Source organism: Molossus molossus, unplaced genomic scaffold, assembly GCF_014108415.1.
Source record: "Molossus molossus isolate mMolMol1 unplaced genomic scaffold, mMolMol1.p scaffold_m16_p_22, whole genome shotgun sequence".
Lineage (NCBI taxonomy): Eukaryota > Metazoa > Chordata > Mammalia > Chiroptera > Molossidae > Molossus > Molossus molossus.
The window spans coordinates 35,567,964-35,587,024 of NW_023425358.1; the positions used below are offsets into that span (position 1 = coordinate 35,567,964).

At 45.1% G+C, this 19,061-nt stretch overlaps 1 protein-coding gene across 4 annotated transcripts in view; it reads right to left on the reverse strand.

Moving 5' to 3' along the window:
• Positions 1 to 2,325: 2,325 nt before the first annotated feature.
• Positions 2,326 to 19,061, reverse strand: part of SBNO1 (strawberry notch homolog 1) — a 62,495-nt gene continuing 45,759 nt past the window's right edge. For 2 of the 4 annotated variants that reach the window (XM_036276399.1, XM_036276398.1), the window contains 6 exons: positions 18,324 to 18,418; positions 18,136 to 18,228; positions 12,581 to 12,718; positions 11,858 to 11,934; positions 9,066 to 9,259; positions 2,332 to 7,738 (listed from right to left, as the gene is read on the reverse strand). In XM_036276399.1, coding sequence (XP_036132292.1) covers positions 7,596 to 7,738; positions 9,066 to 9,259; positions 11,858 to 11,934; positions 12,581 to 12,718; positions 18,136 to 18,228; positions 18,324 to 18,418 — 740 coding nt within the window. In that variant the 3' untranslated portion in view covers positions 2,332 to 7,595. Of the gene's footprint in view, positions 7,739 to 9,065; positions 9,260 to 11,857; positions 11,935 to 12,580; positions 12,719 to 18,135; positions 18,229 to 18,323; positions 18,419 to 19,061 lie in introns of all 4 variants that reach the window. The other 2 variants (XM_036276401.1, XM_036276400.1) reach the window with 2 other exon arrangements.

The window sequence follows — 19,061 nt, forward strand, 5'->3', positions numbered from 1 at the left end:
ATCTTATGTATTTGACATGATTAAATTCCTCCTAAACGTTAACACCATTTACAAATGTGATTAAATTCCCTTAAGTGTTGGCAAGCTACAAATAGAAGGATTCGCTGAAGCGTTTCAAACCGGGCGAGAGAAACCTCACACACAAGTCCTTTTCGAAACATTTCAGGAAAGCCATCTCCCTCCCTCCACTGCCTCCCTCCAGGCCGAGGGTGCAGCAGCCACTCCTGTGGAGCGGGCCCACCCCTGCCGGCTGCAAGGCCTCTGTGCTTGTCACCTCTCCTGTGCCGTGGCAGCGAGGGCACTCACACATGGCAACGGACCTGGTCACTCCCTGGGCAGCTAACCTCTCCTTTCCGCGTGTTTCCTCTCCCATTTCGTCCCACATTCGCTGGTAAGGAGCTGACTGGACTTCTTGGCCAATCCAATCTCTGCCGATGAGCCGAGCTCACTACTGGCAGAGAATCGCCACTCTCCCCTCCGTCCACTCCAGCTCCAAGGCAGCCTGGGCCCCGCCTTCACGCCACCCGCACAGCATCCCTGAGGCCTTCTCCCTACCGCCCCCAACTTGTTTACTGTCCGTGACACTGGAATCACCACCCATGAGGAGTCACTCCTGGGGACAGGCAGCCCAGTGCCAGACACACAGTAGTTGCTCACTAAACACTCACTGAATAAGTGGGTATTAAATTCAGGTACCAATAGCCCTGGCCGGTTTGGCTCAGCGGTTAGAGTGTTGGCCTGCGATCCTGAGAGACCCGGGTTCGGTTTCCGCTAAGGGGGCGCGCACCTCGGTTGCAGTTTGTCCCCGGCCCTGGTCGGTTGTGCGTGTGACAGCCACTCGATGTGTCCCTTCACGTCGATGTTTCTCTCTCTCGGTTCCTCTCTCTCCCTCCCACTCTACCTGAACAAAAAATGGAAAAATGTCCTCGGGTGAGGATAAAAAAATAAAAATAAATAAATAAATTCAGGTACCAATAGCACAAGAAGGGAAAACTAAAATGCCTGGCACAGCTTGGGAGGGGCTTCCCCTGCAAGCTGAGGCCCGAGGCCTGTGGAGTGAGCAGCAGCCAGCCGCGCAGGCGTTTGCTCTTCCTGCGAGCACAGGTTAAATCTGGGCCGTGGGCTGGATGGCTGCTCCACACCAGGAATGGATTCTCCGCAGTCTCCTACCCAAGTCCTCCAACACTCGTGGCTACCCTTGTTCTGTGGCCTCTGTCCAGGAAGACACTCGGAGACCCGAGTCTCACAACGGTGGCAGAAAGCAGGGCCTCCGGCCAGGCCTAGCGTGGTCTAACTGCTCTCCCGAGCACCAGGTTCCATCTTACCCACAACCCAAGCCTGCAGTTCACTTTGGTACAAGGCCACGTAAGAGCCGCTCTACAGGTGAGCGTGTGTGCAAGAATACAGCTCAGAACCCAAAGACGACACGGAGAGAGGAGGCATATTAGCGGGTTTAATTTATTTAAGAATCTTACAAAAAAAGAAAACAAAAAACCAACAAAAAAACCCACCACAACAACTAAACACAGAATTTGTTACGCTTCATGGTTGATCGTTTTTACTAGCGAGGGTAGTCCTCGCTCAATGCAGCCCAATACGTTTTTATTGCATGAGACCCGATTCGGAGAGTTCCGCATCAGAATGGTGGAACAGTCGCTTCTGGACACTGGGTCCTGGTTACCACGGGAGCCGGACAGCGCAGTGCAGTATCAGAACAGTGCGAACCCTTCACATACTGACGGACGGACATTCACACAGAGTAGCAGTATCAAAGGGGAGACTTAAAAAAAGATACGGAAATAAAAACAATGCAGAGAGTTTACATCCACCTTTGTTTTCAGATTGTCTTTGGACTTCCATCGTGTTGTCTCAAGATGCACCATGTCAGGTTAGTGAAGGAGGGGGGTCTACACCTACGTATAAAAGTATCCTTTGCTCAGCGGAGGTAGAACCTGGCGGAAATTTTATTGCAGAGATACCGAGTACCTCTCTCTTCCCACCTCCCATGGTTGATGGTAGTAGATACAAGTGGTATTGAAAAACAATTATCAGTAGTTTGCAAATTCAGTATAAACCATGGACAGGATGATCTTTGTTTGATGGCGGCGAGGAGACGTGAATGTGCTGCGTAGAAAACAAGCTCCTGCACCGCCCCCTAGATGGAAGTCAGAAAGGAGGCTCAGGCTTCTTCACCCTCTTCAGTGCCAAGATACTGTCACAGCAGAACGAGCCCTGGCGGGGCGGGGCGGGGGGCGGGGGGGAGGGGGAGGAGCGGGCTGACCTTCGGGCCTGCCTTCTCAATTCCCCAGGCTGGTTGGTCCCTTGCTTGACTACACTAAAGGGACGGTCTGGGCTGGCCTGTGCCCTGCCAGGTTGCTGCAGAGGATGTGGCTGCTGCTGCAAGGAGGGTCAGCCAGCCGGCGGGGGTGGAAGGGGGTTCATGCCCGCGCTTCTCGGACAGGCCCCACTCCATGACCTAGTCGGCTCAGACAACTGTGAAATTTTCAGCAAATCTACCAAGTTCCACAGTAATGCATGAAACGCGTTCGCGAATGAAAGGCCCAAAATATGCTCTCGGCAATCTTCCCTGAAAGTTAGAGAAACATTTCCTTCAAGGTGCAGAATCTGTGCATGCAACAGCAATGCTTGCCTCTCAGGTGACAATCCCCACCACGTGGGTTCAGGAGCCACCCTGGATCTCCCTGCTGGCAACACTGACCGTAAGAAGCCTCGGTCCAGCTCAGCCCTGGGGGTGGCGGATTCAGTCAGGAGCAGTTACCAGTACAACGCCAGTGACAGCTCAGGGGCCCTACGGCGAGTCCTTTCTCAGCTAACTGCCTGCTTTACTCTCAGCACAGAACCCACCCATGAGATGAAGGCTCGTGGAGCCTCCACAGCAGTGCTGTTGCTCTTTGGGAGGACAGCTAGCTACTCCTTCAAGTACCCTGCCCAGTGTCACCCGTCTCCCTGTCTGCTACACCTCTCCAACAGGAGAGGGCAGAAGCAGATCACCTGTGCTCACTGCACAGGACATTTCTGATGATCACTCACAGGTCAGAAGGACAGGCCTGGCGTCTTGGAGAAGCACAGGAATTTGCAGCAGCAGAGGACATAGCTCACTGTTCGGATCTGCAGGATCTTTCTCCCAGCTGGAAGAGCTGCAGATGTGGAATTTAGTGCAGATCTGAAGAGTTGAAAAATTGCAAGGCTGGGAACAAGGGGGTTTACTAAAGAACTACGTTTGATCCCCAATGCACTGAAGAAGTTAGAGGAGCTTGAAAGAAGTCCTGGGAAGAATTTTCTTTTTTAATGTGAAAATATCAGGCTCACTATAGCTTCCAAAGAGCAACATAAATGAGCATAACGAGTCATATAATGACAGTATCAGAAATTGCACTCAAGTACACCCCCCCAATACAATGCATTGCACACAGTAAAAATTTGTAATAAAAACGCAAAACAGGCATATTGAAAAATATTAACACAAAACACACATTGGAATCATAGCAAAGATGTAAAACTGAATTCTAAAATATGTCAAGTAAAGTCAACTAAGAAGTTTTCATACTTTTCTACATTAAAAGAAAAAAAAATTATAAGATGCCCAGTATGGGAAATAAAGAAAAGAATAAATAGGATCAAAGGGAGGCAGGAAAGGGGGGAAACCAGTTGGTAGGGGGTCCCGATTTACATGAAATATTTACATTCAGAATTCAAAAGTCGACATTGCTATACATACACACTTATGTACATATATATAAGTACAGCATAAATGAGAAGGTGGGTTGTGGATTCGGCGGCAAGGGCTCAGAGAAAGGACTGCCATCCTGAGCTGCAGGACCCACAGGTACGTCCTGCCCGCCCGTGCACCTGTGCGGCGGCACTGGCAGCCATGGGGAAACTGATGCGCATGGTCTCTGCTCACAGCGGCAGGCATGGACTGGGAGCTGTGTGGACTGAGCTGCACGGACTATGAGCAGCCAAGTGTGCACGGTGTGTGTGCACGGATGTGGTGCTACCAGGGAGACCCCAGGCACAGGGAGGGTCGTTGACAAGTAGAGTGGCTGCCAATTCTTACCTTGAAGCCTGAGCTAAGGACATAGGCTAAATGGATCCCAGCCCAACAGGGCTCTCATGAAGCACCCTTCGTAGGAACTATCAAATATCACTCGAGCCTGTTTTCAAAATGAAGGTGTTTAGATCGGGACCTTCCTCTTAAATCTCGTATTGAGAAAAGGACCCAAAGGGAAAATACCTGGCCTCTGCTCCTACTTTTTTAAGTTGAGACGCATTTATTATTTCTAGTCTACTGCTCTTTCCCTCCTGCTAAACTGGAAAGTGGAGGCAGAGGGAAAGGGATCCCGTCACAACACTATAAATGCTGACCTGGTGCCCAGTCCTGTCAAGCCTGCTGCGGGTAACAGCCTCCTATAGCCATTAGCACACACATGCCCAAGGGCTCAAGCCAGAAAACTCTGCCTCTAAAATACTATATTTCCCAGGAGTTTGGAAATCTGTACCTTTTACCTTTACAGATGAGGCAAAATAAAACTAAAAGGTGTATTGCTGCAACAAGGTTTCTGGAGTGCTAAGTAGCTGGACTGCAATAAATACACACACACACACACACACACACACACACACACACTGCTACATTGCTTTGGACACAAGATCTTGCTAACTTATATACAAGGGGTGCAAAGACATTGATGAAGGTATCTGCAACTTAGCAGCAAAGAGGAAAAACTGCTTAAGATATTTACTTTTTGATCAACTTGTGTTTAAAGAAGTGCTTTGTGTATACCTTTAGGAATTCACACTGTTGACGCCTATCTGGATAACCCACTAAACTGCTGACAGACCTTGTGGTGCAAAGGTTGCTAAATCAGGGGAACACCAATTCCCCTGAGGTACCATCTGAGCAGCTCTGGACACTGTAAACTCTGAATAAACTAACGTACTTACAATCAAATCTTTGTGCTCAGAGCCGTATTGCTAAACGGGAGAGAAGGCGTTGCAGAGGCCAAACGGACTCCCATGGGGTTCAGCAGAGCCCCTGGGTTCAGACGAGGCACTCAGAGCCTGAAATACGTAGGCCTGCTTTAAGGAAGCCAGCTGTTGCTGAGACCTGGTTTTCTGACAGAGGAGGACCTTGAATGCTGGGTTCCCCATGTTGGCCAACCTGAACTTGCTGACTTGGCTAAGGGCACAGTGTAAAGGTCATATGCTCTCCTCCAGGAAGGGGGATGGGAAGCAGGCTCTGGCACACCACCCCATGCAGGGCAGGAGCACAGGGCACCTCAGTTCCCCATCCACTTTTTATGAAAAGGTGACTTTTTGAGGTCTAATAAGAGTATTCAGAGGCCTTATTATTGGACCTTATTTTTAAAAAGCAAAACAAAGCTGTTCTACCAAAAACATAACATCCACCTACACCCCTTTGCATCAGGTAGCTATTCCAAGAGCAAACATTACATCGTAAACTGTGGGGGTCAACTAATTGCAGGCTAAAGAATCCTCATAAAGACGCTGCCTGGAAAACACCATCACCTTCTCAAGACCCCCATGTGCACAAAAGGGAAGTTGGCCAACAGCCTCTGAGAGTCTGTCTTCCTGCCCAGCCATGCAGTTGCCTCACTGGCGTGGGCAGTTCGTTAAGCTTCCTGAACTCAGCTCTACTTCACCTTAGCATGTGCGCAGAGCTGACTGAGCCGCTGGTTTAAAAACGGACACCTGGGAGCACTCTTGCAGGTGGAACAATTCTGCTCTTGGCTGCCAGCTGGGTCGAGCAGCCGCCACAAGGGACACTGGCAGACATTCACGTGGACCACTGCCTGAGATGGAGGACTACACTGGAGATGAAAGTCGCACCCACTGGGCAAACCGTGCCAGAGAACAGAAGTCTTTCTCCATCTGTTCTTTTACGCATCAGGAATGAATGAATCCAAAGAAAGCCAACCTGTGGTAAACCTGACACAACGGAACTAGACATGACTGGAAAGAAACAAAGACAAAAGCCCAGCTTTTCATCCCTTCTCATCCACCTCACCTGATTCTGAGAGGTCTAAAGTAGCACAGGAAAGCAATGCAACTGGAGAAGCGTTCAGAGGCACTAGCGGGCTCACCCCTTCCTCAGCACTGTCTCACCTGGAGGGTGGGTGTTAAGCCAGAACGTGCTGAGCACCCTCGGAGCTCTGCAGAACCCATCGGACTGCGCCTGCAGGTGGTGAGGGCCTAAACAAGAGTCCACTGCTGGTTAGGATAACAACTTTTATTTCACATCTGCAAGATGGTGTATCCTGCAGCTTTCGACCAGGTTTATACAATCTCAATGTTTTAATAGTGCAACCTGTGCAAGAAAAAAAAAAAAGGGAAACAAAAAGACCAATTGTCCCCTCACTTGTTTTTATAAAACATCTATTATAGGCGAAACGAAACTTATCCATATTATAGATAAGTGTCTATTCACATTTGTACATTACCATTTTTAACAGCTTGAGATAAACTCTACAATGTCTTACAACACATTAAACAATATTCAAGTTACTGGGTAACAACAATAACAAGAAATAAACACAGCAGAAGCCTCAAGTGTTTCCTCACTGTCTACTTTACAGCTCAAGTACGGTTTCCTTTTTTATGAGTGACCAACATAGTAAGATAATAAGTAAAAAAAGATGGTTTGCAAAATGGAAGCTGATTTGTACTTCTTTCTAAAACTATCTTAAGTTAAGGAAAATGGAATTTTGAGAAAAGCGGGCTTATAGCCGTTTTTGCAGCACTCATTAGGAATACTATTAATACATTAAAATTAACTTTTTAAGAGTTTTATCACAAAGAAAATGTCTGTACTTATCACCTTAACAAGAAACCTGGGGCAGGGAGAATGGGGCTGGGGAGGAAGGGGTCACAGGGTTAGAAGCAATAACCAGGTATAAACATGGTAAAACTGCAGTGACCGATGCTACACACCTACAAATGTTTCTCTCTGTCACGTGACATCTTTTAATCTTGTTTACGCATGCTTTCAAAAGACATGCACTGTCAGAACAGAAACTAGAAAAGAACCTGAATGTGTGATGTGCAACCTTTCATTTCATGCTTTAATAAACCTAGTGTTTAGTAAGTTGGAAAAGAAACCAATATATATTTTCTATATTTATAGACCCAAAACACATGCATCTGGGGATAACTCCCTCAGCAAGAGCATGGGTGTCCTGCGGTAACCCTGAGCACTGTGGAACATTAAGGAAAGCCAGTAAGGGAAGTTCCAAGCCTTTTTAAACCAACTGTGGTTCGTGGCCTTTAACAAACTCAGACAGACAGACAGACGGACACACGCACGCACACACCCTCTGCCCCAGCAGAAGCATGCGGGAGGACCGCGGCTGAACAGAAGAAGGCGTGCGCCACCATCGGCACGTTGATTTCAGTTTTGCTATCTATTCCAGGTTTGTCCTTATTCCCCCAAAAAATTAACTAGAGAGAGCACAACTGAAAAAAAGTATAATTCTTTGGAAACTGTCCCTGATTTTTATGCAAACGACACGCTGTGACAGCGTTTCAGAAGCAGCCACGCTGGGACCTGTCTGCTCTCACGCGTTGCTCAGGCTGGCGATGCTCTGGGGGTGGCGCTGCTGCCAGAGCTGTTTCTGTTGGACCGCGAGCTGCTGGGACTGGTCTGAAGTTGACAGGAGATTTACAAGAGGAGCCACACAATTTGCAGGGATGATCAAACCTGCCAACAGAAACCGGGATTTTAAAGGCCGCATCCAGGAGAAACTACACAGTGCTTTACAATGCACAGAAAACTCCTAATGGGGAATAATATTAAGTCCAGCAAACAGGGCTCCGCACAAAGACTAAACAAATATCTCATAACAAAAAAGGCTATTTCAGAAGGAACCTGATTCCTCAGCAGCGTTACCCACAAACACCTGAGCATGTGCCTTCAGGTCACACCAGCTTCTGGGTGGACAAACAGAAGGTCAGGTACAGTACCTTCCTATCTATTCTCTGTAGTGCCCCACCGTGTACAAACACCGCTTTCTTTGGGAGGTACTGACATAACAAAAAGACTACAGAGTTGTGGCTGCAAATGCAAATGATGACTGAAGCAGGCAGATGCTAGCAAACCGGACAGTGTATGCCCTGCGTAGGGAAAGCTATTTCTCCCAGGGTGGGAACGGGGGACTCAATATTCCAGAGAAGCTGTGTTTTTTAAAAGGAAGATGAAAACCCAGGTCTTTTAATTTAATATGTTGGCAACTAATTCAAATAAATGAAAACTTGCAGCCCAAAATACGTGAGGGTTGCCCTGGCCGGTTTGGCTCAGTGGTAGAGTGTCCGCCCACGGACCAATGAGTACCGGGTTCGATTCTGGCCAAGGGCACATAACTCGGTTGTAGTTCGTCCCTGTCTGGGGTTGTGCGGGAGGCAACCAGTTGACGTGTACCTCTCACTCACTCCTACTTTAAAAAAAAAAATACCTTAGGGTCAAAAGAGTGTTCATGGATTGGCTTTGGCCGCGGGCTGCCAATCTGCAATGGATGACACAGGCTGGTGCAAGCAGTACAGAAAAAGCAGTGCCGAACTACAAGAGCTTGTGTGTGTGTGTGTGTGTGTGGGGGGGGTTGTCGTCCCTGGGAAGCCCAGAACAGAGGAAGTGGTGGGAACAGCCAGCCCCTGCAGGACACCCCTCCATCCTTTGTGCAGTGGCTCTGAGTTTCATAATCTCAATCTGGCTCAATGAACCTAACATGGTAGACTTCAGACAATCCCGGGCAAGAGGCTGAGTTCAGTCTTCACACCAGGGAGCATGCATAGATGGCAATAGGGAGGAAGAGGGGCAAGAGCAGCATAAAATAAAAGACCACCCCAGAACTTTAACCAGAATCAGCAATGTCCAAACGTTTAACTTCTACTCAACATTTTAAGAACATATAAAGCAAGCTCTAACCCACTACAAGAACAGATGGTAAGATTCTAAGATGGAAGAAGCAAAATAAGAAAAAAACAAGATCTTAGTTTTTCCCAGAGCTCAAACAAAAAAAAATTAGACTCACCTACAATCCGCTGTCCATCCTCTGTTCTTAGCCGAACTATCTGCATTTTCACGTTTGTGCCACTGACAGATGCTAAAACACCCTCAACTTTTGTCCAGACGCTCAGTACTGAGCCACATAATACATAATACGTGCGGCAACGAAGACCTATTTCACAAACTAATCCCAAGCTTGCTTTTTTGCAATTGCCGCGCCTAGGAGAGAGAGGACAGAAATTTTTATGAACACACACAAAGGCTCCCAATGTCCATCCAAATTTCAAGTGGAGGATGCTGCATCTACTGACAGTTTCTTAGATCACACTCCTTTCCACCTACTGAGTTATCCTTCCAATGTAAGCCACCACACCTGATTTCTTGTTAATCCTTACCTGAGGATACTTTCCCATTAATTTTTAGAGAGAGTGGGGGGTGAGGGTCGGGAGGGGAGAGAGAGAGAAACATCAATGTGAAAGAGAGACAGCATGCCTCCCACATGCACCCAACTGGGGCAGGGGATGGAACCTGCAACCCAAGTATGTGCTCTTGACTGGGGAATCAAACCCAGGACCCTTCAGTGCACAGGCCAATGCTATAACCACTGAGCAACAGGCCACAGCACCAATACTGATTTTTTATTTTAATTTTTTTCTACAGAGAGGAAAGGAGAGAGAGAGAAACATCAATGTGAGAAATAGCGATCGGCTGCCTCCTACATGCCCTCCACTAGGGATCAAACCAGCAACCTGGGCATGTGCCCAGACCGGGAATCGAACCAGAACCTCTCAGTCCATGAAACAACACTCAATCCACTGAGCCACACCAGCCAGGCATCACACCTCATTTTTAAAATTGCAGCTATTTGGGGGGCCTGACTCCTTATAAAATGGCTGATTTACTGATTTTATATCCACCTAAGTATTAGTCATTTTAAATACCCATTAGTTTACCGTGGATATTACTACATTAATGCTATCTTATAACATAATCCTGCCAATTACTTTTATAGTATTTCAGGTAAGTGAGAAAAGCCTCAGCAAACAAAATAAAGGCACATACATTTATTTAAAAACTGTGAAACAAAGACACATCAAAATTTTATGGTTAAAATTATTTCCCCAATTCATCAATAAAAACATCTTTCCAATTTTTTCCTTATTGACTTAGCAAGAGGAAGGGAGAGGGAGAGACAGAAACATCGATGACAGAGACTATCGATTGGCTACCTCCTGCATGCCCCCCACTGGGGACTGGGCCCACAACCTGGGTACATGCCCTGAGACTGGGAATTGAACCAGCAACCTCTTGATGCAGGGTCGACGCTCAACCCCTGATCCCCAGCAGCTGGGCGATCTTTCCAGTATTAATTCAAGATCAACATACAGTATTAGGGCACTTTTTTTTAAAGCCACAACTCAAACCAAATATTTTTTAGAGAGAATGTTTGTAGGTGAACCCTTAATATGTTTCACCTTCTAAGATAATTTCTAACAGCACCAATTTAAACACAAAAGAAAAACAAAACATTACTCATATCAAAGCAAATTCATCAGGCCCTGACCGGTTTTGCTCAGCGGTTGGAGCACCAGCCCTCAGACCAATGAGTTGTGGGTTCAATTTCGGTCAAGGGCACGTACCTCTCGGTTGCAGTTTGTCCCTGGCCCTAGTCTGGTCGTGCAGGAGGCAACCAGTTGATGTGGCTCTATCACATCAATGTTTCTTTCTGTGTCTCTCTCTACCTGATAAGTAGTAGAAAAATATCCTCAGGTGAGGAAGAAAACCCAAAAACAAAGCAAATTTATCAATTTACACATGTGTAAAAATAAAAAGAAAATTTAAAAAACCTAGGCCCTAGACAGATAGCTCAGTTGGTTACGAGTGTCATTCCGATACCCCAAATTTGTGGCCCGATCTCTGTTCAGCGCATATACAAGAATCAACCAATAGCCCGGCTGGTGTGGCTTAGTGGACTGAGCATCATCTCATGGAGTGAGAGGTCCTGGTTTGGTTCCCAGTCAGGGCACATGCTTGGGTTTCGGGCTTCATCCCCAGTAGGGGGGTGTGTAGGAGGCAGCCAATCGATGTTTCTTATATCGATGTATCTATTTTCTATCTCTCTCTCCCTTCCTGTCTCTAAAAAATCATTAAAAACATTAAAAAAAAAAACCAACCAATGAATACATGGATAAGTGGAACCACAAATCGGTGTTTCTCTCTCCTAAATCAATAAAAATAAAATCTAGCTAAAATCCATCTGTATCTTATATTCCTTTGCATAAAACGGGCCAGATACCCCATCACTAGTTAGTGGATGAGAAAACACTGAACACAGAAGTGCCCGGCGTCAGAAGAGCACCCTGCTAGCCAAGCAGCGGAGCAACAGCAGCCCAGGGCTCAACAACAAAGCTTTCTGGTGCTGTTAGCTACTCGCACCTTCTCCATGGTCTTCTCTGAGTTCCCTAGCCCTCAAATTAAAACTGATTTGGGACATCAGGAAAGCTTTTAAAAAAGAGACAGAAAAGAAAGAAACAAATAAAGGAAGACAAGGATGGAGAGAAATTGTGTTAACACTGAGAATGATACTTAAGCCCCATGCTCAGATGACAGCTGGTTGGAAGTAGCAAAGTCTCGCAGAGGGAGACTACAGTGTGCAGTCCACACAGTTCCCACAAGTACTGCTGATTGAAGGGAGCCACCGCATACAATGCATTATGTACTCATGTACTTACAGGAGCAGAGCGCTACAGAGTAAAGACATGGTTAATTAAATCTTAATGACACTTTGAAACATATGGTGAGAAACAAAATACTAACCAATACGCATGAGTGCAAGTGTCTGCAGATGAATTATACTGATCTAACCAGTGAACCAGGGCATCATCCGAAACTACCTGTGAAAGGAAGACAAAAACTCCATTGAAACAAAACTGTTTGATACATTCTGGCTACCTAATCTGGTCTGTAGCCAATTTAAAATTATCTCTGTACAAAAAACCTGGCCTTTGCTACTACTGGTTGCATCTGATGGCCATATTATCAACTTCTGTAATGAGGTTCCTCCTACGTAACAAATTTTTCAAATAGCTATCTTAATTATAATTGTTTCCAAGTGACAAAGGCTAGGAGAATAGTAGTACAAGGTAACAATAATAGTAAAATAATAATAGTGATGTTAAGAAAAACAGAGTCATTCACTGTTTTTCAAGCAATCATTGCAAAATACAAACAGAGCAGTTCATAATAAAACCATAGTTGGTGGGAAGAAATATAATCTTGCACATCTTCCCTTTATTTAAATACTTCTAATTTTACTGAAAGCTTTCATCTCTAACAACACTAGCTATTTTAAATAATGACCTTACAGATTTCTTAATGGTAGATAACATTAACACTGGAATGGATGTTAATATAACCAAGTTTGATCAATTGTTTTTTCTGTGAACACTTTTCCAGTGATCAAATAGAAGAAATCAACAAAGTTTTATATGTAAACAAAATTTTATTTATAAACAGCATAGAATACAAATGAAAAAATACCTTTTTATATTTCTTCTTTAGATCAGCATAAATTTCTAATTTGAGCTGTTTCCCAGTATTTGGTCTATAAACCAAGAAGAGCTTCTTTTTTGGGTTCACTTCTTTAACTAAGATGGCTGTCTTCTTGTTGTTCCTTATCTATTGAGAAAAAAAGAGAAAATATAGTTTGGTTACTGTGCGCTTTAAGAGATGCTAGTTTCTGGTGTCATCACAACATCCAATAATATCCTTTAAACACTGCAATGTCAAACACAAGCACGTGAGTACAGGGCCAGGAGAAAGGACAGCAACAGCTGCGTAACAGAGTTTAATGTCTCTCCACAGTAAAGGCCATTTGGACCTTAATTCTGATGGAGGCTGAAGACATATGCTGAGGGCCAAGACATTCTTTAGAAAATGATTTTAAACCCTGGTTGAAAATTGTTTTCGCCCTGGCCGGTTTGACTCAGTGGCTAGAGCATCAGCCTGCGGTCCAGAGAGACCCGGGTTCGATTCCCTCTAAGGGCATGTACCTCAGCTGCAGTTTGTCCCCCCCTCCCGGCCCTGGCCAGGGTCGTGTGGGAGGCAATGGGTGGGTGTGTCCCTCTCATATCGATGTCTCTCTCCCTCACTCCCTCTCCCCCTTCCTCCCGCTCTATCTGAAGAGAAATGGAAAAATGTTCTTGGGTGAGGAATGAACAACAACAACAAAAATTGTTTTGAATAAGCTTTAAAAGACTAAATGCCCGGTAGAGACACTTTGCATATTCTGATACATGTACCTGACTCACAGCCCAAACAGACTGAGACATGTGAGGTAGGAAAGGAGGTCCTGGTTTGAATTAAGGTCACGCCTGGGGTTGTGGGCTCGATACCGACTAGGGGGCGCGCAGGAGGCAGCCGACTGATGTTTCTCTCTCACATCGATCTTTCTCTCTCTACCTTCCTCTCTCTCTAAAAAAATCAGTAAGAACACATTTAAAAAAAATTATTTTAGCCTGGCCAGTGTGGCTCACTGAGCATCGACCCATGCACCAGTTAGACAGTTCCATTCCCAGTCAGGGCAAATGCCCAAGGTTGTGGGCCCAATCCCCAGTGGGGGGCATGCAGGTGATAGCAAATCAATATTCTCTCTCATCAATGTTTCTCTCCCTCTTTTTTCCTTTTTCCCCTGTCATCAAAAAAATTATTTTATATCTACTGGATGGCTAAAATTTTTCGTAATAAAGTGCTGTAAATAATGTTATTCTTGCCCTGGCTGGTTTGGCTGAGCGGTTGAAGCATCGGCCTGTGGTCTGGAGAGACCTGGGTTCAGTTCCCGCTAAGGGCACGTACCTCGGTTACAGTTTGTTCCCGGCCCTGGTTGGGTCGTGTGGGTGGCAGCCACTTGATGTGTCTCTTTCATGTTGATGTTTCTCCCCCCCCCCCCCGCCTTCCCACTCTATCTGAACAAAACAATGAAATAATGTCGAGTGAGGATGAAAACAAAGTAATAATAATAATGTTACTCTCCTTCAAATCACAATAAAGTAAAGCTTCCAAGAAAATGATTTTGATCACCCACAGTCCACTGAATTCATCTCACCCACCGGGGCCACCTACTCCTATGGCTGCCATAGGGGGAAATGAGGTAGCACATAACTGCCTGTAAATAATAGAGCTGTGATGGGGAAAGCCAAAATGATGAACAAGAACTACCTTAATTATGTATGTAGAAGTGGAAGAAAAGAATGCATTAGGCAAACAATGCAACTTACAAAAATACATTTTTAAGTCAAACTTATAAAAGAAAATCTAGGAGGAAGGAATTATAAAAAGTCGCATTAGGCCCTGGTTGGTTTGGCTCAGCGGTTAAGAGCATCAGCCTGCGGTCCAGAGAGACCCAGGTTAGGTTCCCGCTAAGGGCACGTACCTCAGTTGCAGTTTGTCCCCAGCCCTGGTTGGGCTGTGTGGGAGGCAGCCACTCGATGTGTCCCTTTCACGTCAATGTTTCTCTCTCTCTCTCTCCCCCTCCCTCCCTCCCTCCTTCTCTCTCCCTCCCACTCTATCTGAACAAAAACTGGAAAAATGTTCGCGGGTGAGGATAAGAACAACAACAAAAAAAATCGCATTTAATTCAAGAAAAAACATAATTGGAAAATTACTAGCTCTTTTAAAGAATGGTTAACAATGACTAAGCAATAATTCTTGGGGGAAAAATTGGAAGAAAAAGAAAAGTTTCTTTCCGGAGCATCTCAGTGGATTGAATGCTGTCCCAGGACACATGCCCAGTTTTCAGGCTCAATTCCCAGCAGGGGGCGAGTAGGAGGCAGCCTATCAATGTTTCACTCACAACCATGTTTCTCTTTCCGTCTCTCCCTTTTTAAAAAAAAATAAATAAAAACATAAAAGTTTCAAAGTAAAGACAGTCTTCCAGCTCCTCTACAACATGAATATTCTGCTGAGCAACTAAATTTTTCTTTTTGGTATGTGCCCCTAGCAGGAACCGAACCCGGGACTCTCCAGTCCACAGGCCGTCGCTCCAACCGCTGAGCCAAAGCAGCCACGGCTGAGCAACTAAATTTTTATATAAAGGTCATTGTTACACTGATAAAAGAAAAAGAGAACCTTTTACTTTTCTCTTCGTGGATATTTAGGATCCGCTCTCTTTTACTTGCTTTAAAGATTTGAAACATTGTTTATATAATTCTGGAAAGTCTATAAAACAATGGTTAAGGTGAAAATAACATTTTTCAATTTCTTTTTATCTGTTGATGTAAAACATTTGTTAAACTTATTATACTGAAAGCAGAATGTTTCAAACAAATAACAGTGTGATCTGACTTGGTAGTGTCCAACTCATCCACTGCATTGTAATTATAAACGATCACAATATAGAGGAAATAAAAGTGATTCTGACATGGTTTTCCTAAAGTTATCACATGTGAAACATGCTGTAAAGCATGTTTGTGATGGGGGTTCAAAGACAAACAGCTACACCTTTCTGAAAACAATACCCCTTCGCCCTGGCCGGTTTGGCTCAGCGGTTAGAGCGTCGGCCTGCGGTCCGGAGAGACCCGGGTTCGGTTCCCGCTAAGGGCATGTACTTCGGTTGCAGTTTGTCCCCGGCCCTGGTTGGTCGTGCGGGTGGCAGCCACTCGATGTGTCCCTTGACGTCGATGTTTCTGCCTCTCTCTCCCTTCCTCTCTCTCCCTCCCACTCTATCTGTACAAAAAATGGAAAAATATCCTCGAGTGAGGATAAAAAAAAAAAAAAGAAAGAAAACAATACCCCTTCAAGAGACACCACTCCTCGAATTGAGCTGCCTGCAGGAGGTAAAAAAAAGACCAATGTTACCATGTCCTGTCACTTAAGAAAGTTGGGCATCAGCACTTTCATCAAATTCTATCCGCATTTTAAACTCTGGCAACAATTTGAAATGAAAAACAATAATCACTACCCTATGTAGACTGACCAAAATCCCATCTAAAGAAGAAATAGAGATAAAATCTGGTGAATTTTATCAAAATCTTGGTTTTGGTGTTATACAAGTTTTGTAAAGTATTCCCATTAGAGAAACTGGTGTACAAGAAATTTCTCTGTGCCCTGGCCGGTTTGGCTCAGCGGTTAGAGCGTCGGCCTGCGGTCTGAAGAGACCCGGGTTCGGTTCCCGCTAAGGGCACGTACCTCAGTTGCAGTTTGTCCCCGGCCCTGGTCAGTTGGGCGGGTGGCAGCCACTCGATGTGTTCCTTTCACATCGATGCTTCTCTCTTTCTCTGTTCCTCTCTCTCCCTCCCACTCTACCTGAACAAAAAATGGAAAAATGTCCTCGGGTGAGGATAAAAAATAAATAAAAAAACATAATAAAAAAAAATACTTAAAAAAAAAAAAAAGAAATTTCTCTGTACTACTTCTTACAACCTGATATGAATGTATAAATTTCTCAGTAAGATTTTCAAATAAGCAAGCAAGCAAAGAAACAAACAGAAACAAGTAGGAGCCAGATCCAGTTGGAGAGCTTTTGCTCTTGGATCAGGGACCAGTAAACCAGGCTTGTGGACCAAATCTGGCTCCCAAGTTTAACAGTGCAGGGTGGGGAGGACCACACACACCATACGGGACACAAAGCAGAGACCACAACACTGACTACCTGCTCTTTACAGAAAGCAACTAGGGAGGACTCCTGCTCCAGAGAGCTTCTCTGCGCGGGTCCTGCCTGCAGCAGCACCACAGAAGCTACATTGGATGCAGCTACATTTTTTTTTAATCCTCTTCCGAGAATATGTTTACATTTATTTCAGATAGAGTTGAGGAAGGAGATAGAGGGGGAAGAGGGGAGAGGAGAGAGGAGACGAGAGAGGGGAAAGGGGGAGGGAGAGAAACATTGATGAGAGAGAGACAAATCGACTGGTTGCCTCCATCACGACCCAACCAGTGCCAGGGACAAACCACAACCAAGGTACATGCCCTTGATCAGAATCAACCCACAACTCTTTGTTCTGCGAGTTGATACTCCAACCATTAAGCCAAACCAGCCAGGGCGATACAGCTACATACATCTTTTTTTTTTTTACTTTTTTTTTATCCTCACCTGAGGACATTTTCCCATTTTTTTTGTTCAGGTAGAGTGGGAGGGAGAGAGAGGAACAGAGAGAGAGAGAGAAACATCGATGTGAAAGGAACACATCCAGTGGCTGCCACCCGCATGACCGACCAGGGCCGGGGACAAACTGCAACCGAGGCACGCGCCCTTAGCGGGAACCGAACCCGGGTCTCTCAGGACCGCAGGTCGACGCTCTAACCGCTGAACCAAACCGGCCAGGGGGCTACATACATCTTGAAGCAGCTCTTCATCTGTAGTCAGTCACTCCATATGTATTTACAAATTTAAAGCAAAAGTGGGTATACCCAACCCCCTGAAATACAACACGGTCACAAAAAGCTATGGAATCTGAAAGAGGCCATTGCACACATGAACCTTGAAAACATTATGCTGAGTGAAAGAAGACATAGAAGGACAAATGTTTTCTGATTCCACTTATATGAAAATTCAGGGACACAACTGGTTTGAGTATTGTCCTGATACTCCAAGGCTGCAGGTTTGATCCACAGGCAGGGCACATACAAGAAGCATAGGTAAGTGGAACAAGTTAATGCCTCTCCCCACTCTTACGCTCTCTCTAAAAAGTAAATAAAAATTTAAATTACATCTATTAACAACCCTCAAACATAGTAAATGGAACTGTCCAGTCAGCCCTCGTTTATCGCAGTTAATCAGTTCCAGACTCTACCACGATAGATGAATTTCCACGAAGTAGGATTCTTTCTATAAATTCGTCCCTCTCCACTTCACGATTTGACTTTCAAATATTTGAAAAAACCACGATAGAGTGAAGCCGCGAAAGTCAAAGCGCGAAGTGTCGAGGAATGACTGTACCTAAATGGAAAAACCAACAATTAGAATGATAAATTATCAAACAGAAAAAGGCGAGATATAATTGGAGAAACAGTGCAAAGCAAGCTGAGAGTCAGAATGCTGGCGATGAGAACACACAGCATCTGCTCGACAGTTCACATTGGAAGGAAACGAGTCTTACCTGCAATGACAAGTAAAAGCCATCATCAGGTCCTGTCAGCTCAGCCCAAATCTTGGTAGCTTCCTCCCAGGACATTCCCCTCTCTACACTTATCTATAAAAGAAACAGTAACCTTTAAATTCAACTCACTTCATTGTGTATCTATCACAGGACATCACACTTGAATGTCACATGACTTCCAGACTTACTGTGTATAACTCTACATGACCTGAAGTTGAATATCCAGGAGTCAAAAACTTCTTAACATCACTTTTCCTCACTTTTTCATCTCCAGAACCAAGATCTTAAACAAGAAAAAGCAACATATAAATGTAAAAAGAATATTTTATCAGGAATACACAAGATTAAATTCTCTCTCACTGCTCTGGTTGGTGTGGCTCACATGGTTGAACATTGTCCATGCACTGAAAGTTCGCCGGTTTGAGTAGTCAGAGCACATGCCCAAGTTTCGGGCTCAATCCCTGGTTGGGAGCGGGCAGGAGGCAGCCAATCTCTGTTTTTCTCTCCCTCTCTATCTCCCTTCCTCTTTCTCTAAAATACCGGCTTAAAAAATATTTTAAGGCCAACCAGTGTGGCTCAGTGGTTGAGCATCGGACAAATGAATCAGGAAATCACTAGTTAGAAACACGAGTTTCAGGCTCAATTCCCAGTAAGGGGGTGTGCAGGAGGGAATCAATCAATGTTTCTTCCCGTCTCTCCCCTCTCCCTTCCTCTCTCTCTAAAAATCAACAAACACATATTCTAAAAAATAATCTTGCCCTGGCTAGTTGGGGTCATTGGTTAGAGAGTTGGCCCGCAGACCAAAGAGTCACGTGTTTGATTGCGGTCAAGGACACATATCTCAGTTTCGGTTTGGTCCTGGTCCTGGTTGGGGTTGTGTGGGAGGCAACCAATCGATGGCTCTCCCTCATACTGATGTTTGTTTC